This window comes from Phyllobates terribilis, unplaced genomic scaffold (genome assembly GCF_046119375.1).
Source record: "Phyllobates terribilis strain yellow unplaced genomic scaffold, ASM4611937v1 Scaffold_1__5_contigs__length_1240528914, whole genome shotgun sequence".
NCBI lineage: Eukaryota > Metazoa > Chordata > Amphibia > Anura > Dendrobatidae > Phyllobates > Phyllobates terribilis.
This window is the reverse complement of record NW_027362761.1, coordinates 313,701,472-313,725,861: the sequence shown is the minus strand read 5'-3', so window position 1 is coordinate 313,725,861 and position 24,390 is coordinate 313,701,472. Positions and strand designations below refer to the sequence as shown.

The 24,390-nt window shown below is 41.4% G+C and overlaps 1 protein-coding gene across 2 annotated transcripts in view; it reads left to right on the top strand.

The window, feature by feature from the left end:
• ESS2 (ess-2 splicing factor homolog) overlaps positions 1 to 24,390 on the top strand; it is a 177,400-nt gene that overhangs the window by 24,795 nt on the left and 128,215 nt on the right. The window contains exons 6-10 of one of the 2 annotated variants that reach the window (XM_073674806.1): positions 11,170 to 11,303; positions 11,404 to 11,506; positions 11,598 to 11,707; positions 15,836 to 15,951; positions 16,071 to 17,988. In XM_073674806.1, coding sequence (XP_073530907.1) covers positions 11,170 to 11,303; positions 11,404 to 11,506; positions 11,598 to 11,707; positions 15,836 to 15,951; positions 16,071 to 16,356 — 749 coding nt within the window. In that variant the 3' untranslated portion in view covers positions 16,357 to 17,988. Of the gene's footprint in view, positions 1 to 11,169; positions 11,304 to 11,403; positions 11,507 to 11,597; positions 11,708 to 15,835; positions 15,952 to 16,070; positions 17,989 to 24,390 lie in introns of those variants that run through there. The other variant, XM_073674814.1, reaches the window with a different exon arrangement.

The following is a 24,390-nucleotide window of genomic DNA, read 5'->3' as shown; positions in this document are numbered from 1 at the left end:
CTGCAGATGGTGTCACTGTGCATCGGTCAACTATACAACGCACTTTGCACAAGGAGAAGCTGTATGGGAGAGTGATGCGAAGGAAGCCGTTTCTGCAAGTACGCACAAACAGAGTCGGCTGAGGTATGCAAAAGCACATTTGAAGAAGCCTATTTCTTTTTGGAAGAAGGTCCTGTGGACTGATGAAACCAAGATTGAGTTGTTTGGTCATACAAAAAGGCGTTATGCATGGTGGCAAAAAAACACAGCATTTCAAGAAAAACACTTGCTACCCACAGTAAAATTTGGTGGAGGTTCCATCATGCTTTGGGGCTGTGTGGTCAATGCCGGCACTGGGAATCTTGTTAAAGTTGAGGGACGCATGGATTCCACTCAGTATCAGCAGATTCTTGGCAATAGTGTTCAAGAATCAGTGATAAAGTTGAAGTTACGCAGTGGATGGATCTTTCAGCAAGACAATGATCCAAAACACCGCTCCAAATCTACTCAGGCATTCATGCAGAGGAACAATTACAATGTTCTGGAATGGCCATCCCAGTCCCCAGACCTGAATATCATTGAACATCTGTGGGATCATTTGAAGAGGCTGTCCATGCTCGGCGACCATCAAACTTAACTGAACTGGAATTGTTTTGTAAAGAGGAATGGTCAAAAATACCTTCATCCAGGATCCAGGAACTCATTAAAAGCTACAGGAAGCGACTAGAGGCTGTTATTTTTGCAAAAGGAGGATCTACTAAATATTAATGTCACTTTTCTGGTGAGGTGCCCATACTTATGCACCTGTCAAATTTTGTTTGAATGCAGATTGCACATTTTCTGTTAGTACAATAAACCTCATTTCAAGGCGGAAACATTACTGTATCCAACAGTTATTACATATATCAAACTGAAATAGCTGTTGCAAAAACACCAATTTTTATAAAACATTAAGCTTAAGATTAATAGGGGTGCCCAAACTTTTTCATATGACTGTATTTATGTAATCCATAGAGTCTATAGATCTCCATTAATTATGCATAAAATGGGGTTGAAAGATAACTCTGAATGCCCAAGATGTGGAAGAGAGGAAGCGGGCATATATCACATGATGTGGGAATGCCCTAGACTATTAAGATTCTGGTCTGTGGTCCTTGCCGAGATTGAAGGCGCGTATAGATGCGAGGTCCCAGGAGACCCTGTTACATGTCTGTTGGGCTATGTAGAAGAACTACTAGCTGATAAAAATATAAAAATAGCCATTGCTAGATTACTCTATTGTGCTAGGAAAGTTATAGCAAGAAAGTGGATAGGAGCTGATCCCCCTTCTGAAGAAGATTTCCTTAGACAAATGGAATTTATTATACAAATGGAAAAAGGAATATATGAAAAAAGAGGGAAGCTGAACACATTTGAAAAGATATGGGAGCCATGGATACAATACAAGGGAATTTGAGAGCACCGATTCCAAACTTATAGAATACAGCACAAATTAACACTTAAATAATACACCACTGGTTTTCTACCATAGTTGATTAATAGAAATTTCTTTATTGTTTGAAGCTTTTTCTATTTTCCTCTCTACTGGATTGGGGAAGGGGTGCTGTCGGAAAGGGGTGGGGGGAGGAGTGGATGGTTGAAATGTAATTGTTCCTTGTTTAACTTACAATAATTTCCAAGGCATTAATTTTTTGAATGTCTAAATGTGATCAATAAAAATGTATTTGATTCAAAAATCTCTGGGGGTTCCTTAGTTTTTCCAGGTGTCAGATACGATTACGACAGACGCAAGCGCAGAAGGCTGGGGAGCTCACCTGAGAGATCATTCAATTCAAGGCCTCTGGTCTTACAGCGAGACGGGTCTCTCCTCCAACATGAGGGAGCTGTTGGCAGTCAGAAATGCGCTAGTGGAGTTCAGTTCTCTTCTTCAGGGTCATCATATCCGGATAATGTCGGACAACCGAACGACAGTCACCTACATCAATCGTCAGGGGGGGTACCAAATCCCTTCCCCTGATGTTAGTAGCGGATCAGATCGTTCGTTTTGCGGAGAGTCATCTATTCACGCTCTCGGCGCTGCATATAAGAGGAGAGGAGAACGTAAAAGCCGATTTTCTAAGTCGACACATCTTGAAACAAGGAGAATGGGAGTTGAATCCAGCGGTATTCCAGCAGATTGTCGGCTGATTGGGACAACCTCAGATAAATCTGTTTGCAAAAAAGACACAATCGGAAAACTAAAATATTTTTCTCCCTGAATCCAAAAGAGAAGCTGTTTACGGTGGACGCCCTGCAAATTCCTTGGGACTTTACCCTGGCCTATGCCTTTCCCCCTCTAATGCTGATCCCTACTATCCTAAGAAAGATCCGAGAAGAACAGGCGAGGGTTATATTGATCGCCCCGTTTTGGCCCAAGAGACCACGGTTCACTTGGATGAAGAGAATGTCCCAAGCGGATCCATGGGTTCTTCCGGACACCCCAGATCTCCTCAGGCAAGGCCCAGTCTTCCATCCCCAAAGATCGGGCCTGCATTTGATGGCCTGGGTTTTGAAAGGTCACTACTAATGCAGGAGGGGGTTTCTCCAGGTCTAGTTGCTACTCTACTGGCGAGTAGGAAGCCGGTGACGACTAGGATCTATGGCAGAACCTGGGCTAAATTTCTGTCTAACTCAAGTCAATCCGCCAAAGGGAGGGTTCCTATTGGGGCCATCCTGGAATTCCTTCAGAAAGGCTTAAGCATGGGGTTAGCCACCAGTACCCTTAAGGTACAAGTATCAGCTCTGGGGGCACTATATAATTGCCACTTGGCAGCGAATAGGTGGATCATCAGATTCATTAAAGCTTGCAGTAGATCTAGACACATTCCTACTCCAAGGATGCCTCCTTGGGACCTTAATCTGGTTCTAGAAGCGCTAACCAAGCCTCCCTTTGAGCCCTTAGAGGAAGTTTCAGAGAAAATTCTCACCTTGAAAACAGCCATGCTGGTAGCGCTAATGTCAACTCGTAGGGTTAGTGATCTGCACGCGCTCTCAGTTAACCATCCGTTCACTCAGGTGTGTATGGATAGATTAATCTCAAGTCCAGACCCGGCCTATCTTCCAAAAGTAGCCTCCAAATTCCATAGGACACATGTAATTACTCTCCCTGCCTTCTATCCTGACCCTAGGAATTCTGAGGAACAAAAGCTTCACACTTTAGATGTTAAGAGGGTATTAGTCCAGTATTTGGAGGTGACAAAGGCCTGGAGAAAAAGTGACGCCTTATTCCTCTCATTTCAGGGGGCTAGGAAAGGGCTTAAGGTTACAAGGGGGACCATAGCTAGGTGGGTCAGGGACACCATTGGTTTAGCGTACTCTACTAGCAATCTGCCAGTTCCAGAGAACCTGAAGGCCCACTCCACCAGAGCTGTAGCTGCTTCCTGGGCAGAGAAGGCGGATGTGCCCATCGACATCATATGTAAGGCGGCAACTTGGTCATCCCCCGCTACATTTTACAAGCATTACCGTCTTGACCTTTCCTCTTCTACTGATCTGTCCTTGGGAGGAAGGTGTTGCAAGCGGTGATCCCTCCCTCTGGTGTCTGATCTCTCTAAATCTCTCAGGTGGTGCTGTCATGGGAGAAGGGGAAAAGATCCTAGTTACTTACCGGTAACAGGATTTTACTGAGCCCATGACAGCACCCTGTTAATTCCCTCCCCTTTATCACTTATGTTGTGCACTTCTTAGGGTGTTTTATTAAGAAATGTTTTTAGGTGGTAGTTATGTACTAACCTATATTTCGGAGGCCCTCTCATGCTCTGAAACAAAAACTGATGCGGAAGAGAGGTACCGCCTTTTTATTCAGTAGGTTCCTGTCCTTGGTGGGCGGATACCCTCTCTCAGGTGGTGCTGTCATGGGCTCTCTAAAATCCTGTTACCGGTAAATAACTAGGATCTTTTCCAACAAGTGTTCCAAAACAGATAATTTAAAATACAACGTATCAAAATTCAAGTGGGTCAGCAATTTACATACACCAAACGAGTGCCTTTTAACCCTTTCTCGACACCTGCCATACATGTACAGCATGTCTGGTACGGCAGTATGGAGTGGGCTCAGGAGCTGTGCCCACACTATACCTTGCAGATGCTGGCTGTGTTACGCAGTCAGCATTTGCCAATAATAGCCGCAGTCAGAATTGAGCTCCGATCACTACAGTTTACCCCTTAAATTCCACTGTAAATCTCTGCCATTGCCTTTCAAGGCGCACAATTTGGGGGTGTGGAGGGTTGAGTGGGTTGTCTTGTTGCTTTTCCCCCTATCCTCCTGCAACCAATAGATTGCCATAAGAGCTGAGGGCTTGCTGAAGGACCCCATGCCTGCCATGTTTTTTTTGCTAGTCTTCATAGGATGACCGTGATTTTCTCTTGTATTGCAGTATATAGAACACGCAATTAAATTATGGTTTATTTCATTCCTTTTAGGTGACTAACAAAAAAGAAAGTAAAAAGTAAAAAAAAATATAATGTAAAAGGTATTAGGGAATAAAAAAAAAGGTATCATTTACCACTTTCCTTTATTAAAAATAAAGATTTAAAAAGAGAAAAAAAACATTGGTTTCACCTATCAAATTTTAAAAGCTATTTAACTTGTGTGGTAATCAATGAAGCAAAAAAAACAAATCAAAACCATGGAATCGCCATTTTTCGGTTGCTATATCGCCGCAAAAAAATAAAGTGACCAAAATGTTGTATGCATCTCAAATTGCTATCAATAAAAATGTTAGCTTACACTACACAAATAAAATCTCCCATACAGCTCAATTGACATAAAAATAAAAAAAAGTTAAGGGTTTCATAAAGTAGCCACTGTAAGTTTGTATCACCATAATATTTTCATTTCTTAATGCAGACTGTAAAAACAATATCCAGAAAACAATGGAATACCCCCCCCCCACATTTTCAAGTATAATTGGATAAATGGTGTCATTCAAAACTGCAACTCGGCCTACAAAAATAAAACACTTGTATGGCGGCTATGTTAACTGAAAAGCATAAGTTATGTCTTATGTAAGTAGGGAAGGAAAGCAGAAATGGCAAAAACCAAAAAATTGGCGGTGGTGGTAAGGGTTAATTAGCTTGAAAAAATTTAGAAAAAGATGTCATGGCTTTAGAAGGTTCTCATAGGCTAATTGACATAGTTTAAGGTGTACATGTGACAGTATTTTAAAGGTAACCTGTCAGCTAGTCAAAGGTTACTCTCCCATTGGGTTCTTCAAGTTATTATTTCTCTGAAATGCTGGAGTATTTCAGAGAAATGTATTCCTAGCTGCAATCGAGTAGCCAAACTGATTCCTGCTGGCCATGGTTTGAGCAGCATGGGTCAGCTGACTCGTTTACTTTAAGGCCTACTTGCCTCTTTGCTTGACATCTTGTGAAAATAAAAAAAAAACAGCCAAAACATGAGAAAAACATGCATGGACCTCCAGAAGTCTGGTACATTCTTAAGAGCAATTTTCGCAATGCTTGAAGGTACCACATTCATCTTTCGAAACAATAGTCTGTAGTTTTAAACACAGCCATCATGCCATTCAGGAAGGAGGCTCGTTCTGTCATCTAGAGATGAGTGGTATATTTTGCACCAAAGTACAATCAATTCAAGAACCACAGTAAAAGTCCATGTGAAGATACTGGAGGAAATGCTTAGAAAAGTATCAATATCAACAGGAAAATGTTTCCTACATGGACATGACCTGAAAGGCTGCTTAGCAAAGGAGATCCCACCTCCCCAAAACCGCAATAAAAAAAACAAACCTGATAGTTTTCAAGATCTTACTTTTTGTAGAAATGGCCTCTAGTCTGGTGAAACAAAAGTAAAATGTTAGGCCATAATGTAATGGAAAGTGATATGGATATACTGAAAGCGTACCTGTCAGCAGGATTATGCTCAGTAAACTACATACACTGTCAGGTGGGCGAAATTACACTGATTACAATGATACCTTGGTTGATGAAATCTGTCCAGTGGTTCTTGTGTAGTCTTTACTTTCAGTTTTGAGATGATTTGCTCGTGTGTGGGCGGCCTGTGGGGGCTCTATCTGGTCCTCTGCTTACATAATCATCTGTATGCTCTTATGATAGCTCACTGATCGTTCACTGACCTGCCTCGACAGCTGTGATCCTTGTGTGCAAAGACTTATTATGGAGGTAGCAGCCTTTTTTAATGGCTCGGTAAAAGCTATGTTTTATTCAAGCTGTAGCCTGTTACGCTGGATCATTCCTTCTATTTTCTAATTTAAAGATTACACAAGAACCACTGGACGGATTTAATCAACCAAGGTATCATTTTAATCCGTGTAATGTCGCCAACCTGACAGTGTATGTAGTTTACTGAGCCCAATCCTGCTGACAGGTGCACTTGAAACAACATCTCAAGTCATCGGGCAAGAATTTAAAGCTTGGGTATAAATGGGTCTTCCAAATGGATAACGACCCCCAAACATACTTCCAAAGTCACCATTAAGGATATCAAAGTGATAGTAATGCAGTGGCCATCACAAAAGCCCTGATATTAGTCTAATAAAAAAAAATTATGCACAACTTAAAAAGCTTCTGCGAACAAGAAGGCCTACAAACCTGACACTTAAACTAGTTCTTAACCGCTTCAAGACCGCCCAGTGTACATAAATGTCGGCGCTGCCTGGGCTCTGTGCAGCGCCGACGTTTATGAACGGTCGGTGGTCCCGCAGCTCTCAGGACCCCCAGGGTCCTGCAAGCGCTGCAGGTGCAGTGCAGGGCAGTAGCTCTGACAGGGGACATCATTGGGACCTGAATGGGTCAGGTCCCAATGATGTTAACCGTTTGCTATCTTCTATATGCCGCGATCAATAGTGATCGCGGCATATAGAAGATACTGAGAGGAGAGGGGGTCATCCACTTACCTCTCCGACGGCCCCCTGATGTCTTACAGGACCTGCCGTTGTCATGGCAGCCGGAGGTCACATGACCGCCTCCGGATCTGCCATATATGGTTTCCTGCTAGGCTCAGCCTGCAGCTGAAGCCTGGCAGGAGACAGTGTGAAACAGTCAGCAAAGATGTAATACATGTCTATTACATTGCATGACATCAGTGATTAGAAAAATAAAAATTAATGTCCCATACAGGGACTAAGTAAAAATGTAAAAAAAAAGTCTAAAAAATGTTTTCAAACTGTTAAAAAAAAAAATCACAAAATAAATAAAAATAAATAAAATATTAAACCAATAAATCCGTATATTTATGCAAAAACAAAAATAGTACACATATTTGGTATCGCCGCGTCCGAAACAACCTGAGCTATAAAACTGTCACACTAATTAACTCCTTCTGTGCACACCGTAATAAAAATCAATAAAAAAAGGAGCAAAAAACTATGCTTTTTCCTCATATCGCCAAACAAAAAGTGGAAAAAAACGATCAAAAAGCAAAATGTAAATAAAAATGGTACTGCTGAAAACGTCATCTAGTCCCGCAAAAAAAAAAGCCGCCATACAGCTCCATCAGCCGAAAAATAAAAAAGTTATAGTTCTCAGAATAATGCGATGCAAGAAAAATATTTTTTCTATAAAATTGTTTTATTGTGTAAAAGCGCCGAAACATAAAAAAAATATACACTTTTACCACACGCAGAACGGCATAAAAAAACCTCAAAAAACAATTCCTGAATTGTTGGTTTTTGTTAATTTTACCTCCCAATAAACGGAATAGAAAGCGATCAAAAAATGTCACGTACCCAAAAATGGTACCAATAAAAATGTCAACTCGTCCCACAAAAAACAAGCCGTCACATGACTGTCGGCCGAAATATGGAAAAATTATAGCTCTCAAAATATGGCGATGCAAAAACTAGATTTTGCAAAAAAAGCGTCAGTCATAAAAACCCGATATAAATCTGGTATCTCTGTAATCGCACCGACCCGAAAAATAAAGTAATCTCATCACTTATACTGCACGATGAACGGCGTAAAAAATAAATAAAAACAATTCTTTACCGGCTACTGATTTATTAGGTCTCCCAAAGATCGCAGTAAGGCTCTGCTCACATTTATCCTGCGCTCTGCGCTGAGCACTTACAGAGATTTACACGGAAACTCTGGTGTAATACCTGATTTAGACGTAACCCATGACGGAAGATTCCCTGTAATGAGGCAGATATAGGCCACTGTGGATGCCGTCTGGCCTGTGATCCCACGGTGTCAGTTTGTTTTAGGCATGCATAAAAGTGCGGTTGGCCACAGTTTTGTGCACTTCTGAAAAAAAGGACACATCTAAACAGAGGCCAGACGGAGTCCAGAGTAACTCTGGTGCCTCATTACAGTGAATGGATCCCGCAGGGGTTTCATCTGAATTAAATCACTTGGAAATTTAGATGGAAACCCCGATGTAAGTGCTCAGCCTAGAGCGCCGGATAAATGTTAGGTAAAATGTTCCCAATAAAAGCTTCAACTCAGTCCTCAAAAAAAGCTAGTCCCCACTCAGGTCCGTCATCTGTTAAAAATATAAGGGACTTCCAAGTTACTGGTAGCAGAAAGGCTCTGGAAAAGCAAAATGGCCCTTGCCCCCCAAAAGAAATTCAGAAAATTTTGTGCTCCCAAATCCAAATGCCTATTCTACAATAATTTGTTTTCCAATTGTCAAATAGCGCTACGTCCCTCCCAGATCTCACCGAATGGCTGAGCGGTACGATACAGCCACATATGGGGTATTGCCACTTTTAGAAGAAATTGTGTGACACATTTCGGCACCATTTTTACCCATTGCTCTGTGTGAAAATGGAAAATCTGAGGTAAAACATTTTTTTGTGGAAAAAATATAATTGTTTTCTTCACTGCCCAATGGTATAAATTTAAAAATTAAAAAATACTCACTACTTCCCTAGATGAATTCCTTGAGAGGTGTAGTTTACAAAATGGGGTCACTTGTGGGGGTTTCTGCTGTTTCGGCATGTCAGCGACTCCTCAAATGTGACATGGTGTCTGCAACCTATCCCAGCCAACATAGCTCTCCTTTCTCTTCCGAACCCTGCCGTACACCAAAGCAGTGGTTTTCCCCCACATATGGGGTATCGGCGTACTCAGGATAAATTGCACAACAAATTTCATGGTGCAATTTATCCTATTACCCTTATGATAATGCAAAATTAGGGGATGAATAACATTTTTTTGTGGGAAAAATGTGAAAATTTTATTTTTACGGCTTAATATTATAAACTTCTGTGAAGCACCTGGGGGTGCAAGGTGCTCACCACACATCTAGATAAGTTCCCTAAGGAGTCTAGTTTCCAAAATTGTGTCACTTGTTGGGGGTTTCCACCGTTTAGGCACATCAGGAGCTCCCCAAATGCGACATGGCGTCCGCTAATTATTCAAACAAATTTTACATTCAAAAAGTCTAATGGCGCTCCTTCCCTTCCGAATCCTGCAGTGCGCCCAAACAGTGGTTTTCCCTCACATATGGGGTATCGGCACGCTCATGAGAAATTGCACTACAAGTTTTGTAGTCCATTTTTTCCTGTTACCCTTGTGAAAATATAAAAATTGTGTCTAAAGTAACATTTTTGTGAAAAAAGTTAAATGTTCATTGTTTTCTTCCACATTCCAAAAATTCCCGTGTAACACTTGAAGGGTTAATAAACTTGTTGAATGTGGTTTTGAGCACCTTGAGTGGTGCAGTTTTTAGAATGGTGTCACTTTTGGGTATTTTCTGTCATAAAGGCTCAAAGTCACTTCAAATAAGATGTGGTCCCTAAAAAAATGTTTTTGTAAATTTTGTTGGAAAAATGAGAAATCGCTGGTCAACTTTTAACCCTTACGGCTTCCTAACAAAAAAAAATTTTGGTTCCAAAAGTGTGCTGATGTGAAGTAGACATGTGGGAAATGTTATTTATTAACTATTTTGTGTGACATATCTCTCTGATTTAAGGGCATGAAAATTCAAAGTTTGAAAATTGCAAAATTTTCACCAAATTTCCGTTTTTTTTCCCCACAAATAAACGCAAGTGATATCGAAGAAATTTTACCACTATCATGAAGTACAATATGTCCCGAAAAAACAATCTCAGAATCAGGGGGATCCGTTGAAGCGTTCCAGAGTAATTACTTCATAAAGTGACAGTGGTCAGAATTGAAAAAATTGGCCCGGTCACGAAGGCAAAAACAGGCTCTGGCGCGAAGTGGTTAAAAGATCCAAGGCACCAGAAAATTCTCATATGGATAAATTGTAACTTTTATCCCATCTTTAAACACATATGGCCATAGTAGGCGTTTTTCAAGCCAGAAATACAGGTAACAAAAATTCAGCCAATTTTTGTTACTTGTATTTCTGGCTTGAAAAAGACATACTATCGCCGAAACATTGCATCATCTACCTAATTTTTGTACTATTGCCATATGTTTTTGAATATGGAATAAAAGTTACATTTTATCATTTTTATGAGAATTTTCTGGTGCCTTGGATCTTCCTGGAATGTGCGTTGTCTTGGACCTTGTGGGGGGTCACCCTGAGTTTGCACAGAGTAGCCCCTGGTGCATGAGAAATATCCACTAGACTCACTTAAACCAGTTCCGTCAGAAGGAATGGGGCAAATTCCAGTAACTTATTGTGGAAGGCGACTTGAGGAGTAAGACACAAGTTACACACGTTAAAGGCAATGTAGCCAAATACTAACCACATGTATGTAAACTTTTGATCCACTGGGAAAGTGATGAAAGAAATAAAAGCCGAACTTTACTGGTGATCCAATCTGACCCAAAAGAAGGAATTAGTACTGGGTTAAATGTCGGGAAGTTGGAAAACTGAGGTGTAATGAATGTGGCTAAGGTGTATGTAAACTTATGACTTCAGCCATATTACTGTAGTAAACCCTGACCAATCAGCAGGTTACTTGTGTTACCCAAGGGCCTGCACACGTACAGTACCCATAAAATGTAAACATTAAATGACTGTATAGGCTTGTGCACTATTCATTGTACACACTTTTACATTTTACAAGTGATTCTTTACTACATATAATTTTAACACGTTCTTTCTATCGTGCTCAAGGATGACATGAAAAGTAGTGAATTTTCCTTTAATAGTCCATTTGTCAAACGCACGTCATTACCTGCAAAGGAAATAATTGCATTTCAGTTTTTAGGTGCAGCCTCACTGTGTTTTACAATAGCTTTGCTTTCTAGGTGTACCAGACAATGATGCTATATTCAAGAAGCCCCAGGAAGTAGTTCATAAAAACACTCGCTTCCAGAAAGACCCTTTCAGTCAAGCCCTGAGTAAAACACAGCTCCAACAGGCAGCGGCCTTGAATGCACAGGTAAGGGTCTCCCGTCTTGTCTCGTGACATCTACACTTGCTGCACTGCTTGCAAATCCTCCCATTGATGGTGAAATGTTTTCATTTGTTTTTGTGTGCAGTACAAACAAGGAAAAGTTGGTCCGGATGGAAAGGAACTCATTCCGCAAGAATCTCCAAAAGTCAATGGCTTTGGATTTGTAGCCACGCCTTCCCCTGCCCCAGGTTTGAACCATGATTTTAAGTAGTTCTCTATTTGCTCAAAAAGTGAGTATTCTCAATTTCAACATGCTATTCTCATTTTTTATTTTCACAGGAGTTGATGACTCTCCACTTATGACTTGGGGTGAAGTTGAGAGCACTCCTTTTCGTCTGGATGGATCAGAGACCCCATATGTAGAGAAGACACCCGGACCATCATTCAAGGTAATGACTTTGTCACTTTGTGAGTGTAATGTAGGCCATTGCTTTTTCTCAAATTATTTCATGGGGAATATGTAAGAACATTATTAAGAAATGCTTGAAATAAGTTGGCCACATTACTATATTATAAAAAACGTGTTGAGGACATGACTTTATGCAGTTACTAGTATATAAGTATTATAGGTTCTCCTTTTGTACTTCTTAGTGCAGCCTCCCATACACACTGCACCACTCGCATCTCCTCCAATTGGAAAACGCCTCACATGCAAATTATTTTTTAGTCTTTTTTTGGGCTAAAACTGTACCATAACAATATATATATGTGTGTGTATATATAAAATGTGTATATGTATGTACAGACCAAAAGTTTGGACACACCTCATTTAAAGGTTTTTCTGTACTTTCATGACTATGTGCAAAGCAGTCATCAAAGCAAAAGGTGTCTACTTTGAAGAACCTAAAATATAAGACATATTTTCAGTTTCACACTTTTTTGTTAAGTATATAATTCCACATGTGTTAATTCATAGTTTTGATGCCTTCAGTGTGACTGGACAATTTTCAAGGTCATGAAAATACAAAAAAAAAATCTTTAAATGAGAAGGTGTGTCCAAACTTTTGGCCGTGTATGTATGTATGTATGTATGTATGTATGTATGTATGTATGTGTGTGTGTGTGTGTGTGTGTGTGTGTGTGTGTGTGTATATATATATATGTATATATATATATATATATTACAGACCAAAAGTTTGGACACACCTTCTCATTTAAAGATTTTTCTGTATTTTCATGACTATGAAAATTGTACATTCACACTGAAGGCATCAAAACTATGAATTACCACATGTGGAATTATATACTTAACAAAAAAGTGTGAAACAACTGAAAATATGTCTTATATTCTAGGTTCTTCAAAGTAGCCACCTTTTGCTTTGATGACTGCTTTGCACACTCTTGGCATTCTCTTGATGAGCTTCAAGAGGTAGTCACCGGAAATGGTCATCACTTCACAGGTGTGCCCTGTCATGTTTAATAAGTGGGATTTCTTGCCTTATAAATGGGGTTGGGACCATCAGTTGTGTTGTGCAGAAGTCTGGTGGATACACAGCTGATAGTCCTACTGAATAGACTGTTAGAATTTGTATTATGGCAAGAAAAAAGCAGCTAAGTAAAGAAAAACGAGAGGCCATCATTACTTTAAGAAATGAAGGTCAGTCAGTGCGAAAAATTGGGCAAACTTTGAAAGTGTCCCCAAGTGCAGTTGCAAAAACCATCAAGCGCTACAAAGAAACTGGCTCACATGAGGACCGTCCCAGGAAAGGAAGACCAAGAGTCACCTCTGCTTCTGAGGATAAGTTTATCCGAGTCACCAGCCTCAGAAATCGCAGGTTAACAGCAGCTCAGATTAGAGACCAGGTCAATGCCACACAGAGTTCTAGCAGCAGACACATCTCTACAACAACTGTTAAGAGGAGACTTTGTGCAGCAGGCCTTCATGGTAAAATAGCTGCTAGGAAACCACTGCTAAGGACAGGCAACAAGCAGAAGAGACTTGTTTGGGCTAAAGAACACAAGGAATGGACATTAGACCAGTGGAAAACTGTGCTTTGGTCTGATGAGTCCAAATTTGTGATCTTTGGTTCCAACCACCATGTCTTTGTGCGATGCAGAAAAGGTGAACGGATGGACTCTAAATGCCTGGTTCCCACCGTGAAGCATGGAGGAGGAGGTGTGATGGTGTGGGGGTGCTTTGCTGGTGACACTGTTGGGGATTTATTCAAAATTGAAGGCATACTGAACCAGCATGGCTACCACAGCATCTTGCAGCGGCTTGCTATTCCATCCGGTTTGCGTTTAGTTGGACCATCATTTATTTTTCAACAGGACAATGACCCCAAACACACCTCCAGGCTGTGTAAGGGCTATTTGACCAAGCAGGAGAGTGATGGGGTGCTACGCCAGACGACCTGGCCTCCACAGTCACCAGACCTGAACCCAATCGAGATGGTTTGGGGTGAGCTGGACCGCAGAGTGAAGGCAAAAGGGCCAACAAGAGCTAAGCATCTCTGGGAACTCCTTCAAGATTGTTGGAAGACCATTTCCGGTGACTACCTCTTGAAGCTCATCAAGAGAATGGCAAGAGTGTGCAAAGCAGTCATCAAAGCAAAAGGTGGCTACTTTGAAGAACCTAGAATATAAGACATATTGTCAGTTGTTTCACACTTTTTTGTTAAGTATATAATTCCACATGTGTTAATTCATAGTTTTGATGCCTTCAGTGTGAATGTACAATTTTCATAGTCATGAAAATGCAGAAAAATCTATAAATGAGAAGGTGTCCAAACTTTTGGTCTGTACTGTGTATGTGTGTGTGTGTGTGTGTGTGTATATATGTATATATATATATATATATATATATATATATATATATATATATATATATATATATATATATATATATATATATATATATATGTATATATATATGTATATATTATATAATTTTTTTTTTTTTTTGTTCATTTTCATTTGGAGGAGGAGGTCTGGTCACATGTTCCTCTACCAGCAGCCATTGTGTGGATAAGTGCTCTGTGCAGTCTGTTAGGAAAGCTGCACTAATAAAAGCAGGAGGAGAACCTGTAATACTTATATATTAGTATATTACAGAGCGTGGAGGGAATGCAGGCAGCAGAACAAACTGGCTATGGCCATTTTGCATTTGTTTATGTTTCTACTAGCTGCAAGCAGATGAATGGTACATCCCTGTGACACTTTTTTAAATACTGTTGTCTGATCTGATGATGAAAGTCTGCACACTTTTGAATCCTTACGTCATGCGCACCCCGCACTGTCAGGATTCTTCACTGTTGCCAGCAAGAGCTTGCAGTCACGTGCCGACTAGTTGTACTCAGCCTTAGTCAGTACAAGTGAACTGAGTGCGCTGCACACATCTAGTCAGAAGAATGTGGTCTGAAGTATCAGATCTCATACTATTGGTCATGTCATATTGCCAGCTCTTGGCGTCAACACCGGAGAATCCTGGCAGTGTGTGTGATGCGCCCAAGAGTGACTGCAGACTTTCATCTCAAGTCTGGGCAATCCCTTTAAATGGCCGAACATTTCATGCTTAGGTGCGGAAAATCCTAGTAATCTGCAGTTAGCACTGGGATATCACAAAGAGGGGTCCCTTCATGGCACTCATTACATTTTAACAGCAATTTTCATTTATTCACAATTTTTTTATGAGGACCTGTCACCAAGTCAAATATGGACTTTTTTGCTCATATTTGATTTCTGCTGTTCCCATTAGTATTCCATTTTTTGTATGTTTTTATTTCACTCCCCCATACAGTTCCAGAGAAATATTTGCTGCTAATTTTTATGGTTTATTAAGCGGGTATTGCTCATAGGGTAATAACACAGAACAGTCTAAAGACAGGCTAGGCTCCCCAGCCGAGAATTCTGTAAACCACACCCTTGTAAAGACCATAAAAAATGAAAGGCCCACATCTCTCTAATCTTATGGCAAAACTAGAAAACGGAATACTCAGGAGCAGAGGGAGTAAAAAGCAAAAACTGTCCATTTTTCACCTTTTTTTTTTTTTAAACTGGTGACAGGTCTTCTTGAAAATGTGTTGATGATACTGTTGCAATATGACAGTTTACATCCATTTCTGTTACATTTGCTGGAAAGTGAATGTTCTGATGGGACACAAGTCTTATATACATATCTTGTCACACAGTTGATAGAAAAAGTCAATGTCCAACAAGTTTACTTTATAATCCTACTGTGTTATTCCACTGTAGTGGCATATTTTTCTAGAAAGGCCCCTTCAAACTTGTTCAGTAAATTAGCCATCATAACATGGGGGGGTCAGAGAGTTACATTGTCTCACTGCTTTTCCAGTAAAAAATGCCTATGATGATGTAAACCTTGTTTCCTGTAGACATGGAGGATGTCCCCTTGTTTATGACCAGTTGGCATGCATCTGCACTCCAGCTCCAGTCATACTGGGCATTAGTCAGAGTTCCCATTAGTTGGGCCGCCACTGATCAACAAGTGATCACTTTTTCTATTAGGAGTAACCCGATAAATGTATAGAGTTGATGGAGTTGACATTGTGTTACAGATCCTGGAGCCTGGTCGAAGAGAACGACTAGGTCTGAAAATGGCAAAAGAAGCTGCTGCCAAAAATAGGGCAAAGAAGCAAGAAGCTTTAAGAAGGGTGACTGAGAACCTGGCCAGGTAAGTACAGCCTGCTATTAGAATTTGTTTTAGGTGACTGATTTTTGTGCTTACAAATTAAGTTCAGATTTTGATTGTCCTTTTTCTGTCATTAATTTCTAATGTTTGTTTGTCCACAGCTTGACACCTAAGGGCCTCAGTCCATCCATGTCCCCCGCTCTTCAGCGTTTGGTGAATAGAACGTCAAGCAAATACACCGATAAAGCTCTAAGGGCCAGCTATACCCCATCTCCTGCTCACAGCAGCTCCCTTGTCTGTAAGACCCCAGGAGGCTCGCGCTTAACACCTACTGTTACCCCCACTCCGGGGGCTGCTTCACAAACTCCGACTGTACCTGATCCCACCTCCATTACCGATAACTTACTACACTTACCCAAACGAAGAAAAGCATCAGACTTTTTTTGAGTGTTGGGAGGGAAATTTGCACACAGTTGGGTGCTGTCTTACCTGTCTGGGCCAAACAGTGGATCTGGAACATTGTGCCAACAGACTATAAAAATTACTCTCTTTATAGAGAGAGATGATGGAATTGCTAATTTAATAGCAACTGGTTGTGTAAATGAACTATTTTTGAATTATTTAATTGCTCAAACACTTAATGTTTGTGCAATATACATTCTTGCATTATGGAAATGTTATATTCTGTGAACATAAATGTTTTCCCCTCTGTATTTAAGTGTTTTGTTCGTAACTCAACACTTATTCATTCTTATTGACCAGGAAAATATGTTAAAGCTGTCACATGTGTGATGTGCTTCTGCCTAGAAAAGTGTAGTAGGCTGTGCTTTTATGTACAGTAAAACTAAAAGTATACTGACATACACCATCTGAGTATATGCCAAACGGGCACTTAATTAGCCTTTCACATGAATAGAACCACATACAAGAAAAGTATCTATCTGCTGGGGGCTTTGGTGATGTATGGACCAAAGGTAGGGCTTAAAGAAGTTGACTGGCTTACATCTTTTTTTTTCTTACTATCTGTGCCCATGATGAGTTTTTGATGCTGCATATTTTTGCTGTGTCAAAAAACGCAGCATCTTATATTTCCAGCAAGGTGGATGAGATTTATAGAAATCTCATGTCCTTTGTGCTTTTTTTCTTGCACCGCAGGTCAGTTTACGCTGAGTATGTTTCAAATCCTTAACATGGCAATTTCTCTTGTGGGTACGCTGAGTTTTATGTGCAGATTTTGCCCATAAACTTGATTTATATGCGGAAAATACACAGGAAAAAAAAATGCACGTGCCTTTTTAGGGTGTTTCCGCTAAGGAAACGCATCAAAGATGCATGTGATCCGCAGATGACTATATCAATAACGTTTTGTCAAAGCCAAATACCAGGAAGTATCAAAAACGAAGCAGCCAAAAGAGATATAAGCTCTATAATAAGCGCAGCATCAAAAACACGTTAAAAATGCATGTAGAAAAAAACTGACTAAAAAAACACAAGTCTCCTAATTTAGATAATTGTAGCATAAATTTGGCAACATCAAAAACTCACCAAAAGCTCATAGTGGGAACGTGGCCTTAGGGATAAGCCGTCAGAGGTGTACTCGCGTCCTGTCACACCCATGGACCCAACGTGGGCTCAGGAACCGAACACTGCGACTTCCAGATGTAACAAGACCACTGAAGTGTGTGTTTGGCTGTAGCAGTCAGGTCACTGGAACAGTATGTGATCAGATGTTTCTCTGATGACACACTATTTCAACACTTGTATCTAGTGCAGGCAGCTGCGGTCATTGGGGTAATAGGAGGCGAGTATGCCTCCATTTTGATATTTTATAATAGCCCATTCCTAAGAAAAATTTAATGCTGGACGCCCCTTTTAAAAGTAATGAGTAGAGGCAGAAAGCCTGATTTGAACACTGGGTCATTTATTGGGTTTCTTTCTGTAGTTTTACCTCCTGCTGCTTTCCAAGTCCTGTTGGTGATGTGCTCCTGTTATACAGTGCTGCTTACCATTATTGGCACCCCTTCATTTTTTTTTCATAGACTGTACAATATCTTAAGAAATAAAAGGAAATGTACCAAAGTCATATCTTCAGGATTTTTTAATTAGTGGTCCAAAGTAATACTGCAATAAAACATTGTTTTTCAGCTTCCATGTTGCAATTTCAAAGAAGATACAGAATAAACAGCATGTGCAGCAATAAAGGCATCCCTAATAATACTTGGTTGAACACCCTTTGGCATTTCTGAGAGCCTCTTAATGTTTCTTATAGCCATATATAAGCTTCTTGCACTTCTCAGCTGGAATTTTCACCCACTCTTCCTTTGCAGTTTGTTCAAGCTCTTGAATGTTTGCAGGGTTTTTTTTCCCAATGGCAGATTTTAGCTCATCCAAAAGATTTTCAATGGGATTGAGGTCAGGACTCATTGCTGGCCATTTTAAAACAGTCCATTTTTTTCTCTTTCAACCATTCCTGTGTACTTTTGGATGTGTGGTTTGGGTCATTGTCTTGCTGGAGGACCCATGATCTTCGACTCTAAAGAAAGTTTTCTTACTCTGGATAGAACATTTTGCTCTATAATCTCTTGATAGAACATTTTGCTCTATAATCTCTTGATAATTCTCTGATTTCATGGTTCCTGTGATGCTGTCAAAGCCTCCAGTACCAGACGCAGCAAAGCAACCGCACAGCATTATGGATCCTCCACCATGCTTAATTGTTGGTAAGGTGTTCTTTTCCTTATAAGCTTCATTACTCCGTCTGTAAACAAACTGTTGCTTTGCATTGCCAAAAAAGCTATATTTCTCCTTCCCCCATGACGGCACCACAGAGAGAGGGGATCTGCCCTTCAAGGACAGGAAACCTACAGATAAAAAGGGCGGTACCTCTCTCCCGCATCAGTTGGTTTCCTGTCCTTGACGGGGACCTACAGGAGAAGAAGGAAGAAAAGAAAAAGGAAAAAGAAAAGAAGAACAATATGGACTTACCAGGCCTGGCCAGACCGGTTCAGGCAGCGGGGGTTCCCTGCCTCGGCTAGTGCGGTGTCCTGTAGCGCTACCGCTGGGGTCAGTGGGCCTCTAGGGTGGCAGGGAGACGCAGTGCAGGAGAAGATTGGAGCCGCCTCGTTCTCCAGTGGTGTCGGGGCCAAAGTTGGTGAGTATGCCTGGGCTTCCGGGGCCCAGGTCGGGTGCATGCCTGGGCTTTCGGTGACCATTGCAGAGCCTCCCCTCTGACGCGAGCCGCAATGCACCACCGGGTGTCGGTGGTCTGGGCCCGCGCGCACCGGAAGTTATGCGTGCCGTAATGCCCTCTGGGAGCGGCGCGCTTGAATGCACGCGCGGGGGACGGTTTGCCCAGCAAAAGGAAGCGTTGGGGGGGGGGGGGGGGGCGACAAACCCACTAAAGTACATTATAAACTGTTACAGCTCCAAAAAGTTGAGTTTTCCATGGTTTAACCCCTTATTACCAACTGAGGATATACAGTTGTACCATAGGCCGGCTTTCTGCTTATGATGCGGGTTTGAGGCCTGAGCCTGCATCTTTCCTGGCAGATGATGGCTGTGATACTAGTGCATTATTTGCCTCTAACGGCTGCGAGTGGAGCAGAGCTAAATCTGCGGCTGTTAACCAGTTAAATGCCTGGCATTTAGAGTGCACTGGCAGGAGGGGTGTCATTCTATGTGCCCATGACAGCCATGAGTCTCCATGATAGCCAGTGATCTGCAGAAGACCCCGGTGCCTGTCATGACGGTGCTCCTGTGAACATCTTCTGGTTGGGGTTATTATTTATTGTTATAGCGTCATTTATTCCATGGCACTTTACATGTGAAAAAGGGGTATAATATAGCAAAAACATTTACAATAATCTTGAACAAAATGAGTCAGCGACTGGTACAGGAGAAGAGGACCCTGCCCGCGAGGGCTCACAATCTACAAGGGATGAGTGAGGATACAGTAGGTTAGGGTACAGCTGGTCGTGCAGCGGTGGTTACTGCAGGTTTTAGGCTTGTCGGAAGGTTGGTGGGTGGGTCTTCAGGTTCCTTTTGAAGGTTTCAGGGGTAGAGCGTTCCAGAGTATGAGGGATGCACAGGAGAAATCTTGTACACGATTGTGGGAAGAGGAGGTGAGGGGAGTAGAGAAGGAGATCTTGTGAGGATCGGAGGTTGCACGCAGGTAAGTACCGGGAGACTAGGTCATAGATCTATGGAGGAGACGGGTTGTGGATGGCTTTCTGTGCCAAGGTTAGGGTCCTGAGCTTGAGTCTCTGGGTAATGTGGAGCCAGAGAAGGGATTGACAGGGGGAGGCCGGGGAGTAGCGGGGGAAGAGGTGGATTAGTCGGGCAGCAGAGTTTAGGATGGATTGGAGGGGTGCGACTGTGTTAGAAGAAAGGCCACAGAGCAGGAGCTTGCTGTAGTTGAGGTGGGAGATGAGGGCATTTACTAGTGTTTTGCAGAGTCTTTGCTGATGAATGTGCAGATTCGGGAGATGTTTCTGAGTTGGCGTCGGCAGGAAGTGGAAAGGGCTTGGATATGTGGTTTGGAGGAGAGATCAGAGTACACGGTTACACTGAGGCAGCGAGCTTGTGTTACTGGGAAAAGTGGGCAGTCTTTAACTTTGATGGATAGGTCAGATTGGGGGGGGGGTGCTGAGTGAGACAGTGGAAAGATGATTAATTCAGTTTTAGCCATGTTAAGTTTTAGAAATCTAGCAGAGAAGAAGGTTGAAATAACGGACAGACGTTTAGGGATTCTGGTTAGTAAGGAGTGGATATCCGGTCCAGAGAGGTAGATCTGTGTGTCATCAGCATAGAGGTGATACTGAAAGCCGTGAGACTGAGCTGCCTCAGGCCGAAGGTGTAGATGGAGAAGAGCAAGGGCCCTAGAACTGAACCTTGGGGGACACCGACAGATAGGGAGCAAGATGAGAGGAGGTGGTGTGTGAGTTGGAGACGCTGAATGTTCGGTCTGTTAGGTATGAAGCGATCCAAGATAGGACCAAGTCTGTGATGCCAAGAGAAGAGAGAGTCTGTAGTAGAAGGGAACGGTCCACTGTGTCAACGGCAAATGACAGGTCTAGGAGGAGGAGGACAGAGTAGTGGCGCTTGGATTTGGCGGTTAGTAGGTCGTTGGTGACTTTAGTCAGGGCAGTTTCGGTGGTGCTGTCGGAAGCCTGATTGTAAGCGGTCAAAGAGGTAGCAGGAGGAGAGGTGGGAGAACAGTTCAAGGTGGACGTGTTGTTTCAGTAGTTTTGAGGCCTAGGGGAGGAGTGATATGGGGCGATAGGTTCTTTAGTCAGGTTGATATGCCAGGGTTGCCTATTGGTTGTGCAAGCTTTGGCATGTATGAGAAGGGTGACCGAATCGAGAGCTGCAGCTGTTGTGGTGTTATATAAAGCAGCAGCAACGTCTGCATCATGTAAGGAACTTATGTCTGCAAGAGAGAGGAGAGGTTCAGAGAATGAGTGTAGGTCAAGGTGTTTGAGATTTCTGCGAGCATATGCAAGTTTGTGGAGTGGGGTTTGTGGACTTGGAGAGGAGAGGGAAAAGAATGAAAGTAAGTTGTGGTCAGAAAGAGGGACAGGTGAGTTAGAGAGGTTAGATAGGGAACAGAGGCGGGTAAAGATGAGGTCCAGTGTGTGGCTGTGGAAGACCACTGAGCAAGGCCGAAGGAGGAAGTGAGGGATAGAAGCTTAGAGACAGATGAGTGGTAAGTGTCAATGGGGATGTTGAAGTCGCCCATGATGATAGTGTTCATAGGAGACCGTCATTTTTCCTATATACTGCAGTACTGTGGCATTACTGTACATAGCACAAATGATTGTAGGTTCAAGTCCTCTAAAAGGTCGAACATATAGTGAAAAGTTTTGCTTTTTTTTTTAACCTAAAAGTTCAAATCGCTCTCCTTTTGACCCATTAAAAATAAAGGACGAATGGGGGCGTGGCCAAGGGATGTATGTGGTGAGACTTTCCTTCCCTGTGCTCCCGTGGCACTTATCCTGAAAGGACAATTTTGAGGCAGAGGAGTGGGCCAGCGATCAACCCACCAGTTGCCAGTGGGCAGAGGCAGAGAGATGTGACTGGAGATGTGGCTGTGCGGCTGGAGCAGTTTGCCCATAGGCTTGCATTCTCCAGTCCCCTGCTCAAGACGTCAGTGTCTGCTACACAGGGGATGCGGGGAACACCTGGTGAGGGGTACCGATTTATGGCATTAGGAGGATGAGGAGTCTGAGTCCACTGAACTAGGAGCAATAATGGGCATAATGAATCTACTGCAGCATCTAAAGGGAAAAGTTGTATCCTTGAAGAGATTTCCCAGAGGCCCCCGCCTTCCCTGCAAGATGTCCTCAATAGAACATAATATATTGGTGACAGTGAAATGAAAAAATGACTACCAATAAGAAGAGATTCCAGCTCAGCTCATTAACCACTTCGCGCCAGAGCCTGTTTTTACCTTTGTGACCGGACCAATTTTTTCAATTCTGACCACTGTCACTTTATGAAGTAATTACTCTGGAACGCTTCAACGGATTCCCCCGATTCTGAGACTGTTTTTTCGTGACATATTGTACTTCATGATAGTGGTAAAATTTCTTCGATATCACTTGCGTTTATTTGTGAAAAAATCGGAAATTTGGCAAAAATTTAGCAATTTTCAAACTTTGAATTTTCATGCCCTTAAATCAGAGATATGTCACACAAAATAGTTAATAAATAACATTTCCCACATGTCTACTTTACATCAGCACAATTTTGGAACCAAAATTTTTTTTTTGTTAGGAGCTATAAGGGTTAAAAGTTGACCAGCGATTTCTCATTTTTCCAACAAAATTTACAAAAACATTTTTTTAAGGACCACATCATATTTGAAGTCACTTTGAGGGGTCTTTATGACAGAAAATACCCAAGAGTGACACCATTCTAAAAACTGCACCCCTCAAGGTGCTCAAAACCACATTCAAGAACTTTATTAACCCTTCAGGTGCTTAACAGGAATTTTTGGAATGTGGAAGAAAAAAATTAACTTAACTTTTTTCACAAAAATGTTACTTTAGACCCATTTTTTTTTATTTTCGCAGGGGTAACAGGAAAAAATGAATCCCAAAATTTTTGTGCAATTTCTCTTGAGCGCACGGCAGGGTTCGGAAGGGAAGGAGTGTCATTTGACTTTTTGAATGTAAAATTTGTTTGAATAATTAGCGGACGCCATGTCGCATTTGGGGAGCCCCTAATGTGCCTAAACAGTGGAAACCCCCCACAAGTGACACCATTTTGTAAACTAGACCCCTTAGGGAACTTATCTAGATGTGTGGTGAGCACATTGGAAGACATAATAAACAAATCAGTAGCAGGTGAAGAATTGGTTTTATTTATTTTTTATGCCATTACTCGTGCGGTATAAGTGATGATATTACTTTATTCTTCGGGTCGGTGTGATTACAGAGATGCCAGATTTATATCGGGTTTTTATGAATGACAGCTGTCACACACTAAAAGACGCTTTTTTTTTTGCAAAATCTAGATTTTGCATCGCCATATTTTGAGAGCTATAATTTTTCCATATTTCGGCCGACAGAGTCATGTGACGGCTTGTTTTGTGCGGGACGAGTTTACATTTTTATTGGTACCATTTTTGGGTGCGTGACATTTTTTGATCGCTTTCTATTCCGTTTTTTGGGAGGTAAAATTAACAAAATCCAGCAATTCAGGAATTGTTTTTTTGAGTTTTTTTTTTTTATGCCGTTCTGCGTGTGGTAAAAGTGATCAGGCAGCGTTATTCTTCGGATCAGTACGTTTACAGCGATACTACACTTACTGTATATTTTTTTATGTTTTGGCGCTTTTACACAATAAAAATATTTTTTTTGCATCACTTTATTCTGAGCGCTATAACTTTTTAATTTTTCGGCTGATGGAGCTGTATGGCGGCTTTTTTTTTGCGGAACAAAATGACGTTTTCAGCAGTACCATTTTTATTTCCATTTTGCTTTTTGATTGCATTTTTTTCCACTTTTTGTTTGGCGATATGAGGAAAAAGCATAGTTTTTTGCTCCGTTATTTATTTATTTTTATTACGGTGTGCACAGAAGGAGTTAATTAGTGTGACAGTTTTATAGCTCAGGTTGTTTGGGACGCGGCGATACCAAATATGTGTCCTTTTTTTGTTTTTGCATAAATATGTGGATTTATCGGTTTAATATTTTATTTATTTATTTTTATTTATTTTGTGATTTTTTTTTTTTAAATAGTTTCAAAACATTTTTTTTACTTTTTTTTTTACATTTTTTACTTAGTCCCTGTATGGGACATTAATTTTTATTTTTCTGATCACTGATCTCATGTAATGTAATAGACATGTATTACATTACATGAGATCTTTGCTGACTGTTTCACAGTCAGTGTGTCCTGCCAGGCTTCAGCTGCAGGCTGAGCCTAGCAGGACACCATATATGGCAGATCTGGAGGCGGTCATGTGACCTCCAGCTG